Source organism: Dryobates pubescens, chromosome 12, assembly GCF_014839835.1.
Source record: "Dryobates pubescens isolate bDryPub1 chromosome 12, bDryPub1.pri, whole genome shotgun sequence".
Classification (NCBI taxonomy): Eukaryota; Metazoa; Chordata; class Aves; order Piciformes; family Picidae; genus Dryobates; species Dryobates pubescens.
Genome location: NC_071623.1, coordinates 25,000,815 through 25,016,616, shown reverse-complemented (window position 1 = coordinate 25,016,616; position 15,802 = coordinate 25,000,815). Strand labels below are relative to the sequence as shown.

General features: G+C 39.3%; 1 protein-coding gene across 3 annotated transcripts in view; it reads right to left on the bottom strand.

The window, feature by feature from the left end:
* The window catches only part of APP (amyloid beta precursor protein), a 212,352-nt gene that overhangs the window by 69,039 nt on the left and 127,511 nt on the right, over positions 1-15,802 (bottom strand). For 2 of the 3 annotated variants that reach the window (XM_054166113.1, XM_054166112.1), the window contains exon 7: positions 9,953-10,120. The exons of the other annotated variant lie outside the window; for it this stretch is intronic. In XM_054166113.1, the coding sequence (XP_054022088.1) occupies positions 9,953-10,120 (168 nt within the window). The remainder of the gene's footprint in view (positions 1-9,952; positions 10,121-15,802) is intronic. 3 annotated transcript variants of the gene reach the window in all.

The window sequence follows — 15,802 nt, the reverse complement described above, 5'->3', positions numbered from 1 at the left end:
TCTCATTTTCAGGCTACATCTGCTCTCAGAAGGACCTTGTATTTTCTGTGCATTGCTTGTTTAACTCATTCTCCTACTGCATGAAGACTGATCAAAAAGTGTGTGCTGACAGGTTGTGGAAGAAGTGCAGTATCAGATGACATTTTATTCACACTTGCACTCATTTTACCTGTTAGTTCCCAACTCATTTTTTTCTTTTCTTTTTAGATTTCTATTAGACTTTAAAATCCCAACCTTTCTGGAGACACAGGTTTAATAATACAACTAAACTATGCTCTCTATGTTTTGCTATTCAAAAATCAGAGGGCCACGAAAAAGAAGAAATGGAAGAATAATGCCACAACATGACCCCAGATCCTGTTTTATATTTCACATAAAAATAAGTAATCCATATCAGCCTCTCCAGTGAAAGAATAAACAGTTGCTCACCAATAAAGCAAAAGATTTAGTGGATGCCTCTCTTACTGAATGACATAAGCTGTTTCAAACAAGATGGGAAACCATTTGAAATTAGAGCATTAGCCAGCTACAATGTAGCATTCAGTGAATGCATTAATTACCTCTGAATTCCACACATGCAACTGCTTCATTAATGAAGGATTAAGATCAAAGCTTTCAGTTGTTGACTAAGATCACAACTAATTATAGCACTTCTGACAATCACAAGTGCATATGGAATATCTTTAGTGAGAAGGGTTTCTATAATTGTTACAGCTACCTTCTGAAATGAGATATTTTTACAAGATGGCATCCCCATTCTTTTCTGAATAAGCTGCTCTGCTTACAGCAGGGTGGCAAAATCAATCAACAGAATGTAGACCACAGGGAAGAAAAATAAAGATTGCCTTTTTATTAAAGAACAGACAAATTATTGTCTGAACGATACAGTACAAATGAAGGCTGGACAAGAGTTATCAAATTAACATAATGTTAAATAAAGGGAAAAGGATATACCAGGATGAGTTTTTACATAAGGAGTTCAATAGTATTTAATATAATTTAATTTAGAGAAAATGGTGTGCTAAATGTGTTTGCTTTCTCGTGGAGATCCATATTGGAGCAAAAAAATCAGCAAGTGTATTTACATACTATGTATAATATACAGCATTAGACAACTATCTCATTCTTAGCACTGTAATCTAGACAAACAGCAGGCAAAGTGCCATTCCTTTTTCACTTTTGATTACTTCCTCTTCATACAAGTCTTCACCAAGACCACTTTCTGTCTAAAACTGAAGTACAATGGGCAGGGCAGAGTTCCTCCCATAGTCAACATCACAAGGGAGACCCTGTTCCAATGAAACCCAGACATCCCCAGTTAATAGTATTTGACCTGTGAGTGGCAGGTTGTTGCTGCTGTTTGTTTCTTTTTTGGGGTTGGGAGGGAGGGGGCAGAAGGGGCATCAAGAAGACAGCATTGCTGTGCTCTAAGAGTTGGCATCACCCCTGCTCTGGTGGGAGCTGTGGGAGACAGATCTTTCATCCTGTGGCTCATCAGTGGGTCTCCCTGCCTGAATGCTAACTGCATAGCAGCACACTGCGCTGATCACCATGAGAGCCCAGCACTCTTGCCCTTCAGGCCACTCAACTCTGTCTCTGCCCACTTTTTATTTTTCAGCAAAGACGCTAATAACATGAACTCCCATGACATTATTCATTGACATTAAGGCTCATCCATTCCAACTAACATTTATCACTCAGCCTGATCCATTCAGATGAGTTTTATTTATCTTGCACATCTGCTTTATCTTCATGTTTCAACAACAGACACCCACAAAGTCTTTGAAAGTAAAGTGCTCTTACTAAAAACTGAGAAATTCTGACTACAAAGGTAGGGACTCCAAAACCATGTAACTTGAACACAAATAAATACATTCTTCTGTCATAAAAATATAAACAAATAATAATGCATCCACTTAAGACAAAAAGTCCCCTGTAACAGTTGTATGCCCTAGGATCACATCCAAAGCAGTAAAAATAATCACCAGTTCTGAGAAGACTTGACTTTTCTGTGTTAAATGAGTTACTAAACAGGATTAAAAAGCACATGGGCTAAAAATAACCACTAGGTTAAGAATACCTACTAGCACTAGAAAAGGATTCCAGGCATGAAGAGTGTTAACATATGAAAGAGAATCCAGTGTTCCAGAGGGATACTCTTTCCATTCTTATTAACTGGGTTAGCTCATTGTTTTTATTACCCATCAAAGCTAAATCATACTGTCATGTAAGACTGTATCTTTATACATAGTTTCTGTAGTATTTCATAACTTGCATTAGTATTCAAAGAACAATTACAAGTCAATGTAGCAGCCTTGGCCTGAAAATAGAATTGTTTTGAGATAAGAAACAAAGTTTAAAAGTTACATTCCTTCCTCAACTTTATATTGTAAAGACTGATCCTATCTTCCTTTGCTATGCCATAATTTGGATAGTTGTTATAGCATCAGAACAGGCAGCCTGAAAGACTGTTGAGCGAAATCTATCACAGAGACATCTACAGAGAGAACACTCAAATACAAACCATACCTTACTCATACTATTCCTCACCCACTGCCTCAACTAAAGTTAATACTTGCCATCTAAACTAGGTTTAAGTTAAATTTTCTCATTTAAGAATCTTTCTGTGTAAGAACTTGCAAGATAAATTATCTATTCACACAGTCAGAACTTGGTAATCATGCTTTCAATGCATCTCCATGAATGTGCAGCTTTCTTTTCACCAACCCTGACAAATGCAATTTTGCCTTGCTTACATTTATTTGACAGTCATCTTGGCCATCAATTGCTCTGATCAATTTCCTCTGAATCCTTCAGTTCATTCGGTGCACAGAAGGAGGTCTCCAAATAAAACTTCCATCAAGTATATTTGCAATACTCTGCTTCAAGGTCATTCTCATTTGATTTTTCATCATAAGTTTAAATATTTATGAAGAAAAAAACCCACGTTAAATTCTTTACCTGTTACACCAAATGAGAACAAATACAAGACAGAAATGTTCTCCTGAATATTCCTTTTGTTGAAGTTGTAAACAAGAGTCATCAAGTTCCACAGAATAAACAAACAGAACTGTGGTTAGACACAGCAAAAGTTACAGGAAAAACAGTGTCTACCTCAGTACATTATGCTTATAAAATTCTTTGTGCTTATCAGTAGTCTAACTCTCATTTATTAAAAAAACATTTGCATCTTTTTCCTTTTGACTCCTAAACTTCATTCCTTTTTTAAAAGGGCCTTGTTCAGCACTGGCTTCATGGTGAAATATAAGCCAAGATTTATATGGATATAGAAACTGTGGAAATAGACCTCAGTCACTGGCATCCACTGAAGGTGGCAGTCAAAATTAAAAACTTAAATAGATGGTATTACATCACCTAGCCACTGAATGGCAAGTGTCAAACATTCACACTGAAGAACATGCTTTCCTTAATATTTCATCTACATTACTTGAAACTGGCCTCAACTTCACCAAGATGTGTTGTTTTTATGCAAGAGAAAATAGAACTCAACACGTATAGGCAATTCATGCTGGAGATGGTGGGAGAGGGACACATTTAAGTCCTGAGAGGTAATGTCCCCTTTACTGCTAATTTGAGAAACATGAAGACAATTGAATATAGAAAGCCTCTGTGACGAGGCAACAGGTTGCCCTAGTGTGGCTTAGTGAATTTGTAATAACTTTGGGGGTTTTATTAATTCAAATAGATTATTTCATACTAATGGTAAGTGCTTCCTTGCAATATCACTGCAATTTGAAATGTTATCACTAGACTCCTGTATTTGAAATGATATCTTCTGTAACGCCGTGACAGATTAGTATTGTAGCAGGCCACTGCGATGAATATTTTCCAGCCTGAAGTGTGTTGTCAAAGACAAAAAAAAAAGGCATTCCTGGCATGAAGCAATTTGCAAGCTCTGCTGCTTTTATAGACAGAGGCCTGCCAACTCTGCCATAAAGCTCACAAGCAGTGAAAGGGCAGTATCAGCCTGTCCAGATGAATGCTGCTGTAGATGCGGCCTGCTTTGTGTCTTTTGAGACCCCTACCTGACCTCAAGCTCAAGCAGCCTCTGCAGTTGTGTGAGTAAAATGAGCAACCACCCAATAAATAAAACAAAGGATTAAAATGGGCTGCCTAAGAATTTGGTATACTTTACCATTATGCTTACAGGAAAACATTGTAGTTCTTCAATGCCTTAGAAAGACTTAGGAAGTTGACACGGAAGTTTAGCTGCCAAAACATTTTGCATCCTGCTAACTATGAACATGTCGAAATCCCAAACAAGTAACAAATGGATTGAGGAAATTACTGACAACAGGAGTACCCTATAAGATGCTGCTGTTAAAAGGTAGAGATTGTTAATTGCAGTTCCTCTGAATACAAATTAAACTGGATGCTGTGAAACACTAGAGGTCATGAATCTTCCCCTCACTTATGAGCACGAACTGGAAACACATTAAGACTTATCTCACCACTTATCAAGAACAGATTGATACTAATGTGCAGGCAACCTGAAGTGTGAGAGTGGACCCTCCATATTAGTCTTAGTATTGTGCACAGTATTTTAATCTATATTTAAGAGGGTGTGAGATTCCATGTATATTATGAAATCATAGCTTTTAGTGTGTTTCTTTCAATAGCTTCCATTTGAAATAGAAATAAAGTATCTGGCAAGTTCATAAGTTCACAACACACAGCCTAAAGAATAAACAGTATTCTACTTAAATTCACCTGAAATTTGTTATTGTGCTCTGAAGTGATCAAACCCAAAATGTGTGTTGACATTTAGACTTCCTACTATGTTTCAGGCTTTACACAAGAAAGGAGGCAACTGACAACGCTGAACCTCGTTGGTACCCTCTGTTGTTCGCTGTAGCAATTCAGTACAATGATAAAACTCTCTATTTTATAAAACTTCAATTTAATGATCTGTCAAAGTTTAAGAAGCCTGACTGTGCCACTAGAGTACAGCTCACTCCTGCTTTAGATGCAGAACAATTGAAAACACAGCAGCATGAATTCCACTCTGCTCTGAGTGCACCATGCTGCGGTGGCAGGAGCTGCTGGGAGAGCTGTCGCCTCTGCAGCAGCTGGCAAATGAAGCTCATTTAAGAGAACTCATTTTCCTAATTTTGAGGCTTCTTGTTTCCCCAAGTTAAGACTTTAATATAATTTCAAAGTAGTATTTATTTAAAAAAAATAAATAATGCCTATAGCTTTAAGGATGTTTAACAGACAATGTGGATGTTTAACAGAAGACAGATATGAGACATGGGGCAATTTATAGAATAAATTACTTTTCAGTATGACAGTAGGGCAGAAACAATTTCTTTGTTAACAGCAATTTATCATCTTCTGCTTATTCCTGTCAATACATACCCATTCTGTGGTCATTAAATCTAAATTAACTGCCTGACAGATGCTAATGACTTCAAAGGAGCCATTATGACCAGTCACACAGTACAGTTTGAGTCCTTCTATTGAATCGAAACTGTAGACACTATTGAGCATCCTTATTAAAAATCAATCAAGAGTGAGCATGTGGTCTAGCAGGCTGAAGGAATTGGTAACAAGATCCTAAAAGCCTGAATTTTTTTTTTTTTCCTGGGGCAACTATATAACAATTACCCACTCAGCTGGGTAATGAATGGAAAAATTTGACTGTAGTAGCTCCTACCCAACAGACGTAACTCAGAGCATCAGTCACATCCATTGATAATGAAGTGTCTAAGGCATTGCATGACAGGGCAGACCTACGTTTTCAGATCAAGGCAAAGAGACATCAGCAAGGAAGCAGAATAAAACATGTGGGTTTGGGTTGGGTTTTTTTCCTGTCTAGTGTGTTCAGGATATTAAAATTCAGTATTCCTGCCTTCAGTATTCATAGCATAGCAGTATCTGTGATAACAGAGCATCTTCAGGATTACATTCCCATTTCAGTGCATTATGAGGGAAATAAAGTCACATCTTGCCTTTTCATCCTTTTCCACAACTCAAGTGAAATCCAACCACTATTCACTATTTTGTATTACTCTCTGTTTAATTTAATTAGCTTTTCCTGCAAAACAAACCACAGCTAGACAAAGAAAAGACATGCATCTGTCTGGTCTCCTGCCTAACAGAGATGCACGGGGGTTTTTTGGCAGGGCACAACACTGAAGAAAACCAGTAAAGAATGAAGTAAATAAATAAGCACAAAGGGGATGGGGAGGGAGGGCACAAATTTTAAATAGAAAGATTAAGTTAAGGGAGATGAGTGTTGGGGTGGACAGAACAGCAGTGGCCAAGATGGAAACTCTTCTCCATTGTTCTTCTCATTTTCTTCTCTGCAACTGGGGGGAGGGTGGCATCTGTGTTACAGCCAGGTGAATAAACCTCTTTCTTCAACATCAGATGGGTACCTAAGACAAGATTGCACATAATTGCTGAAGCCTATCATTTTCAGCACTTATTTTCATTACCATTTGTATTCTGCAAAACAATGAAGACTAAGGAGAAGCAGCATGATGATACTGAAACAGCAGATGAAACCAGAGGAAACCCAAGGTTTTTTAGAAACAGAAATAACAGGTGTACAGATTAGAGCACAGAGCACAGTGAAGTAACACGAAAAGACAAGAATAAACTAAAGATATTATTAAATATACAGTATCTAAAGGAGGTTGAAAGTGTACCCTATAGAATCAAGTGCTGTTTGAGAAACTGCTAAAGAAAAAATTCAATAGGAAAAAGCCCTTTGGGAGGTCTATTTTAAAAGACCAGACCAGCTCTATTTTCCCCTCGCTGACAGCTATGCAAACGAAGCCAAGGAGATCAAATACTCTCCTTAAAGTAACTCAGATCAAAAATTTGGAATCCCAAAGTAACTATGAAAAGAACACAAATCATAATGGTGTTGCCAGTGTTTTATTGAACAGAAACTAAGGAACAGAACAGCACCCAAACCAGCTTTCATGAGACAGGATTCTCGTGGGCTTACCTGAATATCCTAACAAATGAGATCTATAGTATATTTGGAAGTTGTTTCTTATTTCATTTCCTATTCTACATGCTCTGAGAGAACTGCCAGTCTTAAAAAGAGATCATTTATCCTGATGAACAGCTTGAGTTTAAAAACAGCTGCTGCCAAGAGGCAAGTTTGAAGAAGGAAGACAATTGAATTTCCAAGTTTTATTCAACACATAATATCCTTTATAAGACTGTGATCAAGGTCACCCCTTGAAGCAGATGATGTCCTGCAAAAAGATCACTGGGTTGATTGGAAATGTAACTCTCTTGCCTTGCTATTAGAAGAAGATGGTGCTATGATCTCACCTGTGACCTGTATACAAAAAGCAACACTACTGCATTATCAAAGTCACAAACCCCTCCAAGTTTCACCAGAGTAATTCTCATTAAGTCTGTTTTGTGATGTGACTGCTGTTTTAGTCAGCAACACTATTCCCTCTGTGTAATAATGTTGCAGTACTACAAAAGCTAGAAATGAAACTCTCAGATCTGAAGTGCTGCGTAACTAGAGTTCTATATGCTAGATGTGCAATCTTTGAAGATGTATGAGTCTGCTCATAGTCCTGCTGCAGAATTTAAACAAAGAAATGCATCCACATGGCTGAAGAGCCAAAGAGCAAGCTGGATGTTGAACAAAACCACGATCTTGCAAGATCATGACCTACTACAATCTTTATTCGTGCTGTTGTCCAGCCTTCACAATAATACTATAGATTTTTTAGTAATGCTGACAAAGGCAGTAATAATTCTTAATTCCTACCAGGAATGCATAAAGGCTGACTTTTCCCAACAAGAACAGTGCATGAAGCTTTTAGAAATGCTTAATACTGACCATGAAAGTAAAATGCTCAGCACAAAAAACCCCCGCAGCTATTCTTCATTTAATCTTATCTTGTTGGACATAAAAGGTAAGGATGAAAGGCCCTCCTGTCCCTTTTTTCCCCCCTCCTTCCAATTTCTGTGGAAAGGAACAGGTATTGTCACAACAGGTGTGCTATCAGAGGTAGCTAGCTTTCATTTGGCTCATACAGACCAAAGCAAACACCTAAAGCATCCAAAGCTATGTGCAGGTAAATCATGTTCAATCCTGTCATTCTTCCCTTGCTGAGACTGTTTCCAGTTGCAAACTAACAAAAGGTCCAGTCTCTCAGCCGTTTTCCACTATTAATTTTGATGGCCATTACCTTGTCTGGGATCCAATGACCATTTACACATGATACTCACCCACACACGACCGAGGAAGGTTAATTCTCCTTTACAAATGCTCTGATGGCTGTAGCAGTAAAGAATAAACACAGCCTCATCTTGGCTACCTGAAACCACATGTAGGCTTTTCTAGGCTTATTGGTCAACATCTCTCACCCTGCAGTGATTCTTCTATGCTTCTAATATGCATAAGTCAGCTATCTTCAGTTTATTTTTCTTTCCTCCTTACATGCCTACAACTTCAACTGCTTGACGTTATCACATACCCCGCATTTTTCACTGCATAAATATTTTCTCTTTAAAATTCTCTCTTTTTTTCCCCACTACTGTCCTAATTTAACCTGTTAGAAAGCCCCAGTTTTTCTTGCCTTTCACAGGGCACACAATCAAACGATGGTTTGCATCTATGGTAATGTTTTGCATAACACAGGAAGTTAACAGTTCAGCATTTCACTCTTTTAGCAAATCTATTACAGACTTCATTCCAGCCACTGGGTATTTCCTTGCTCTCTTCACTGTATCTTCTGTCTTGTAGAAATTGATCACTGTCAATGAGGTATCCTCCTCACTTGCTTTGGTATAGACTTTCTGCATGAAGTGTTTCACTGTCCCTCCACGGAGCTTTGCCATGAACGGCTCTAAAAGATGCTGAGATTGAAAGCATCAGGAGCACCAGAGGAGCAATCATTCCTCCCTGACTGCTCTGGCTCCACCTCCTCTGCACCACAACAGAGCACATTTTGCTAGGGCTCATTGTGTGTTTGTGCACATTTTCAAGCCCTCTACTTAATGCAAACACTTCTACATGCAGTTTGGAAAATATTTTACCGAAAGAAACCCTAAGGTGCTGCTTGTGTTCTGCTGCTCCATGCCCTGTGAGAAGGCAGGACAGTGAGATACACACTCACTCTTTAATGTGCCAGATGTGACAGCTAATACCCTCCCAAGAGTATGTGATGGCAAGACAGATGGTAGGGGAGTGTACCAGAGGCACCCAAACCAAAACCCAGCTGATAAATACAGCATGTGACTCATCAGCTTCAATAGCCTGTGATGGAGAAAGCCATCCTTCTCAAACCAAAAATCACAGTGCAAAGGCTCTTTCTTCAAGGAAAGCAATTACTAAAATACATCTTGTGTTAAAGTAAGTGGGAGGTGATTCACATCCACGTGCGCCGCAGCCCTCAAGGAAACCTAAAAAAGTTACACGTAATTTCTCCCCTTTTCACTGCAAACACACATGAAGTATCAAAACTAAAAACGAGCAAAAAGGAAAAAAAAAAGTAATAATCTGTAAATAAACATTCTGTTATTTAATGAGCTTACTATGCCTTGATTCAAAAAAAAGGTCAGAAATAAAATATGAAAACACACTGTAAAAACAATGAGCTCTTTTTAAACTTACCTGAGGCTTGCCTAAAGTTTGTGTTTTTTTCCTGCACATGCATGGTACATGCACACAGAGAGACAGACACATGTCAGTACACTTTGATAGAAAAATTAAGAGAAGGTGAGCGAGAAAGGCCTCATCTAAGGAAGGGTTAGGCTTTTAGCTACCTACTTGCAGACCCCCATCTACAGCACCAAGAAGTCGCCCACTACCATGCCGGGTTAGCAAGAGACTAATGAAGATCTAAGTAGTGAGAAGAGGCGCTGGACAGACTGCAGTCAGGGGTTAGTGTGAGCCCAGGTCCACTCCTGCTGTGCGGGAGCGAGGAAGGTGTGGAGGGGCACTTACTGACGCTGCCACAGACCGCCATGCAGTACTCCTCCGAGTCAAAGTTGTTCCGGTTCCCGCCACAGCCACCGTAAAAGAAGGGCGCGCACTTTCCTTCGGCCACGTCAAAGTACCAGCGGGAGATCATCGCGCGGCAGGGACCAGTCTCAGCTTGCTCAGAGCACACCTCTAGTCACAGGAGACCCGGAGGAACCATATTTAGCATGTAAATGGTATTGTCTCTGTTTCTTAATTAGGTGTCTCTCAACGTCCAGAAAGGAGATGCATCAAGGAGGCGTTTTGAGGAATGGGAAACCCTTCCCTAGGAAACCACCCCGGAGATGAGGTAGGTAGATTTTGAACTGTCACTAAGTTTCCTTAACCTGCCTATACTTTTGTTTATTTAGCTACGTGATCTCTACACACTGAGGGACGTTGCCCTGAAACAAGCTCCAGCATGGTGGCCATGGTACAAGCATAAAGTTTCATTTGCTTCTATCCAGGAGGGGGACAATCACCCTATCAACTCCTGCTCACAACATTGACCACATCGTATCCCCTCTCACCTACCTGGAAGGGGAACATCTGAAAGTAGGAAAAGCCAATTTTCCCCCCGCCCCAGCTATATAGTCCACCCCCTATCCAAATTCAGAAGGTTTCCTAGCTTATACACAATAAATAAAAACAAAGCCAAAATATTTATGAGCTACAGAGGAAAATAAATTCTTTTCAAACACTTATTTATATGCAGTCACTGCCAAAGAAACTCCCTTTTGCAAGCTGCCTGGCACAGGGTTTTTAATTCATAGTTTGAGGGCTCACATATATAAAATTGCTGCCATAGCCTCAACCCATCCACAGGAAGAACTCTCATCCCAAGTGAATATACACAGGAAGAAAATGTAAAATGTTTTGTGTTCATTGTGAGCTGCCACAGGCTCTGCCTGCATCCTGCAACACAGGAAAACTTGAGGGAAGAACCAAACCACACAAAGGAAGACAAAGCAAATCTTGCCTGCAATTTGGAATTCAGCCAATTAACACACGTAAATGTATAGCCCTTTACCAATAATGTTCCAAACAGACAAAAAGTTTTACCTTTCAACATGCTGCTTCAGTCATTTCAAATCTACATAACATTAGACATCACCACACCCCTCATTTGCTTTCATCCCATGCACTGCATTGCCAGACAAACTAGTACATTCAGCTACAGGTTTCCACCTTCTCTGTGTATATTTGAAATTTGTGGAAGGCAGGTCCCTAAGGATTGAAAGGTATGAAGAAATATCAGGGCACTAGCACTAAAAATCCCCTGCACGCTCATCAACACTCAGATACGGGCTACAAAGAATCCTGCTTTTCAGAGTCTGTCTTGATCCATCTACTTTACCCTCCCCAGGATCACCACAGTTTCTAAATAGGTTTTATGTCCAATGTCATTGTCAGTGTGCACCTCTATTGCTTAAATACAGAAGTATATTTTACATATTCATGCATCATATCAATAAATAATGTCAAGCCCCAATGCATAGAACATACATTCAGTCTAAGAGAAACAAACCCCCCAGGTATGCAGCTATTAAAGGATGTGCTACTAACGTTGCCATTCTGTATCAAGCAATTAGGGGGAAAGGAACAGCAGGGAGGGAAGGAATACTGGGGGGGGGGTTGGGTTAAGAAAAAGCAAAATAAGCATATTTAGTTGTACAATACATAAAATACAATTAATTGTATCCCACCCTATGACTAGTTATAGGCCACATTTATTATACAAGTGTTTCTTCTGATTTAAGAACCAAATCTAGCCCCACTGCCCTGTTACACAGGCAAATCTTCACACAAAGCTAACTTTGTCATAGCCTTGGAAGAGCTGCCACGTGTCAATTAAAAATGAATAGTGACTCTAGACATTAAAGAGACAGGTATAATCAAGAGAATTTTTGCTGACAGGAAATGTCATTTCACAAAACACAAAAGGGCTCAACAGCTCGGTCTTTCTTAGTTCACATTGACTGTGGGTTGACCTCTACCCACAGTAAGCTCCTTCCAGGCTTCCCTTGAAATACTGTGTCTGCTATAAAGTCTGTTGTATTTCATTTTGCACTGTTAAGGCATGGGAAGACTTCACAGATTTAATGAGAGATTTCCTATAGGTATCCCTCTCACAGAAAGAGCAGCAGAGACTTTTTGTGTGTGTGTGTGTCCATGTGGCTATCAAGTAACTGATGGCAGTGGTAATAGGGAACTGGCTCTTTGAAAACTGAAGCAATTTATACACATGTAGATGCACTCGACCAAGCACTCAGGAAACTACGTGGTGGCATATTAAGAAGAGCAAGCCTGAAGCCCTGCATCCCAGTGTTTGTGGCCAAGGACCTGCCTCCTGCCTGTCCTGTCACCTCCCACCAGGCTGGTGGTGACATTGCAAGGCAATGGAGGAACACCTTTCCCTTGGACTTGCACAGCCAAGGTGAGACCTAAATGGTAATTATTTCATCACAGAGAGACACATCCTAATGTGCAAACAGTTTATGACCTAAATGAGGATCAAACAAGAGTGTGGAAAAATGCTCTGGGTTACTGTTTCATTAGTGTTCTGTTTGCTGCTGTTACCCCTTTCCCAGTGTCACCACCACTGTCCACTAATGCCACCCACTGCTGCCTGTTCTCTGTGGAGGCCTCAGAGCAGTGTTCCTTCACCACTGCTTCAAGGCAAAGGCACAGTTTTAAACCAGCTTCAATGCCTGGGAAATGGTCCCATTACTCCTGTTGGCAGGCCAATTGCTCCTCCCATGCCTCTCCCTATCACTGCCATTTGTGCTTACAGAAAAAAAAATATCCACATTTGATCCTCTGCTGTACCACCTCATCTCAGAAGATGAGGAAATGAAATGCAGGTATTAGAAATTTACTGGGTTTTCTCGAGCATTTCCTCTTTCACCGCCACCAAAGTGTAGCAATTAACGGCTATGGTTTTTTCACAGATATTAGCAGCAGCAGGCAGGCAGCATACACTACTAAATGATTTATCAAAACATTAAGAGCTGTCTTTGCTTCATGTATTAATCTTGTTGCTGGAAACTGATTAAATGACGGGTTACTTGCCACTGTGTAATTCAGTTTTACTGGATAGCATAAATTATTTGTATTCAGTACAGCACTGACAACGAGCTTTGCTTTGTTTAAGGAACTTGCTCACTCTCCCTCTTCCAAAGATGCATTTTTTGCCTTTGGCTCCATGAAAATTAGAACCAAGCCTTTGCCACAACCCAGGTTCATAAGCAGCCTAAATTCTGTTTTCAGACACTTACAGAGTTTTCAAACCATCCTTCTTCAATAGCAAAATATGCCCTAAACCAAAGATTACAGTTGTCAATGTTCTCCTTCCCTGAAATTCTCGATATGCCAAATTATTTTTGGATAATCAGGAAAGTGTAATTCAGCTTTCCTCATTCCAAGCTTATACTTATTCCAGCCTCTTGATGCAAAAAGTATTTTCTAATCAAGCAGGTAGATCATTCCGGGAAGGACAGTGCTGTGGCCAAGCTTTATCATTTGCTTTAAAATTAATAGTTAAAGTGATATACTGAAAACTAATCAGTTACACTAAGCATCAGCACTGAATGTGTTATTTTTTTTCCCTTTGAAAAGCACAGACTTCAGCACCCTAGGAAGTACAGAGTCCTCAAGTATGTGGACATTGATTTATAGTGGCTTTACACAAAGTGCTTCCATAAACGCTCATTTACCAAAATGCTGTAAGTAGAGCTAATTATAATTTATGTCAAAAGAGTTTAGATGCTTTTCATGATCAGTTTTTACAGAGAGAAATATACAATATAGTTCTGAACACCATTTAAAATGTTTCCTCACCATATCAATTAGCTTTTTTTCTCCTGTTCCTTGAAGACAACCAATTTTAAAACAAGGTGTAATTGCTTAATTTCAAAATCTCAGCTCCATGATTTCTTCCCCTCCCACCCCATCCCAGGACTAATACTCTCTGAACATCTTCCCACAGCATTTTCATTATATAGCCAATATTTTCAATTAAGGTTATCTGAAATAAAATTGAAACTTCTAATACAGGAAAGAGGAAATAAAACTGTATTTACACACTTCTATGGATGTAAACATCAAGGTTACTCAGTATTCTTTTAGGGTTTGCATTTGTTTACATGATCATGAGAACTAAGCTCATTTAAATGCTTCCAGTCAATCCCAAACCTCAAACTAGATATCGAATTTAAAGAGATTTAAGGGGAACAACAATAAAAAAAAAAGGACAAAGCAGGAGGAGCTAGATGAATAACTCCAGCCTGTCTTAGAAGTTGAGTCCTATGTTTACACTTCTGTAAAACCTCTTTACCTCAATGTCACAGTAGAAATACAGCATGATGCTGGCTTATAATTATTACAAGCTCTTCAATTTAGCCATGGTAATGGAAATGACTCTTTCTATACTACCAGTCCTTCAAGTTTGAAGCTGATATTGTCACCTATGGACAAATAAATCATACTGGGTGGTATGAACCAACTCACTAGCACTGCTGTGTGTTTGCTTTGTCTAGGCCATCGGTTCAAACTGTGTATCATAACCACATGGGAACCAAATAAGTCTTAAACAAGGGCCTATAACATGTAGTTACTTAAGCATATGGGACAAATACCTTGTACCTTACCATTAATATTTTACTGAAGAACAGAATAATCAATTAATGCAAGAAAGGGTAAAGGAATAAACCTCTCTGGAGCACATCCAGAGAAGGGCAACAAAGAGGGTGAGAGGTCTGGAGCACATGCCCTGTGAGGAGAGGCTGAGGGAGCTGGGGTTGCTTAGCCTGAAGAAGAGGAGGCTCAGGGGAGACCTTATTACTCTCTGCAACTACCTGAAGGAATGTTGTAGCCAGGTGGGGGTTGGTCTCTTCTCCCAGGCAACCAGCACCAGAACAAGAGGACACAGTCTCAAGCTGAACTAGGGGAGGTTTAGGCTGGATGTTAGGAAGAAGTTCTTCACATCTGCCATTGGAATGGGCTGCCCAGGTGGTGGAGGTGCCATCACTGGAGGTGTTAAGAAGAGACTGGATAGGGACACTTAGTGCCATGGTTTACTTGATTAGATAGTGTTGGGTGATAGGTTGGACTCAATGATCTCAAAGGTCTTTTCCAACCTGGTTAGTTCTATTCCATTCTATTCTCTCAAATGTCCATTATGAGGTACATGCTACACTTCATTATGCACTACCATATACAATACTACAACTGGAGCGATTTTGGCTTCCTTGTCTTAAGGAACTTAGAGCTAAAGTTTGAGGATATTAATACTCATGTACATATATTAGTCTCCATTTTTTAACTAACTGAGAAAAATTAGACAAGAGTAAATGCATTCTGTGTTGTTTCTTTTTTTAGTTCATGTTCCAAAAGGGCACAATACTGTTTGGCTCGATGAATTAATCAAAAGGGAACATTTAAAGATAATTTTGCTGGAACAAAACTTCCTAATTCTGAATAAATGGTTAGAAAAGGCAGTCGAGTTTTAGCTGAGGACTCAAAAGACAAAAGCTAATTTCAGAAGCAGTTTTTGGAATTAGGAGAAGACAGCTGTGAAGCTGGCACATACCCTAGGAATAAAGTTGTTGCACAAGCTACACAATTGTTAAAGTACTTTCTACAGAGCAAGTTAAAATAGAAAAAGGAAAATGATGATTTCTACATACAATACTGAAGAATAGCTCCTCTAAAACTGTTAAATAACCTAAAATTGTAATTTACATCCTGTTCAATTAAGATAGATTTTTTTTTTTCTCTCTCTAACATTTAGTCTTAAGATACTGGAGGGGAATATGTGGAATACAGAAGAGTTTA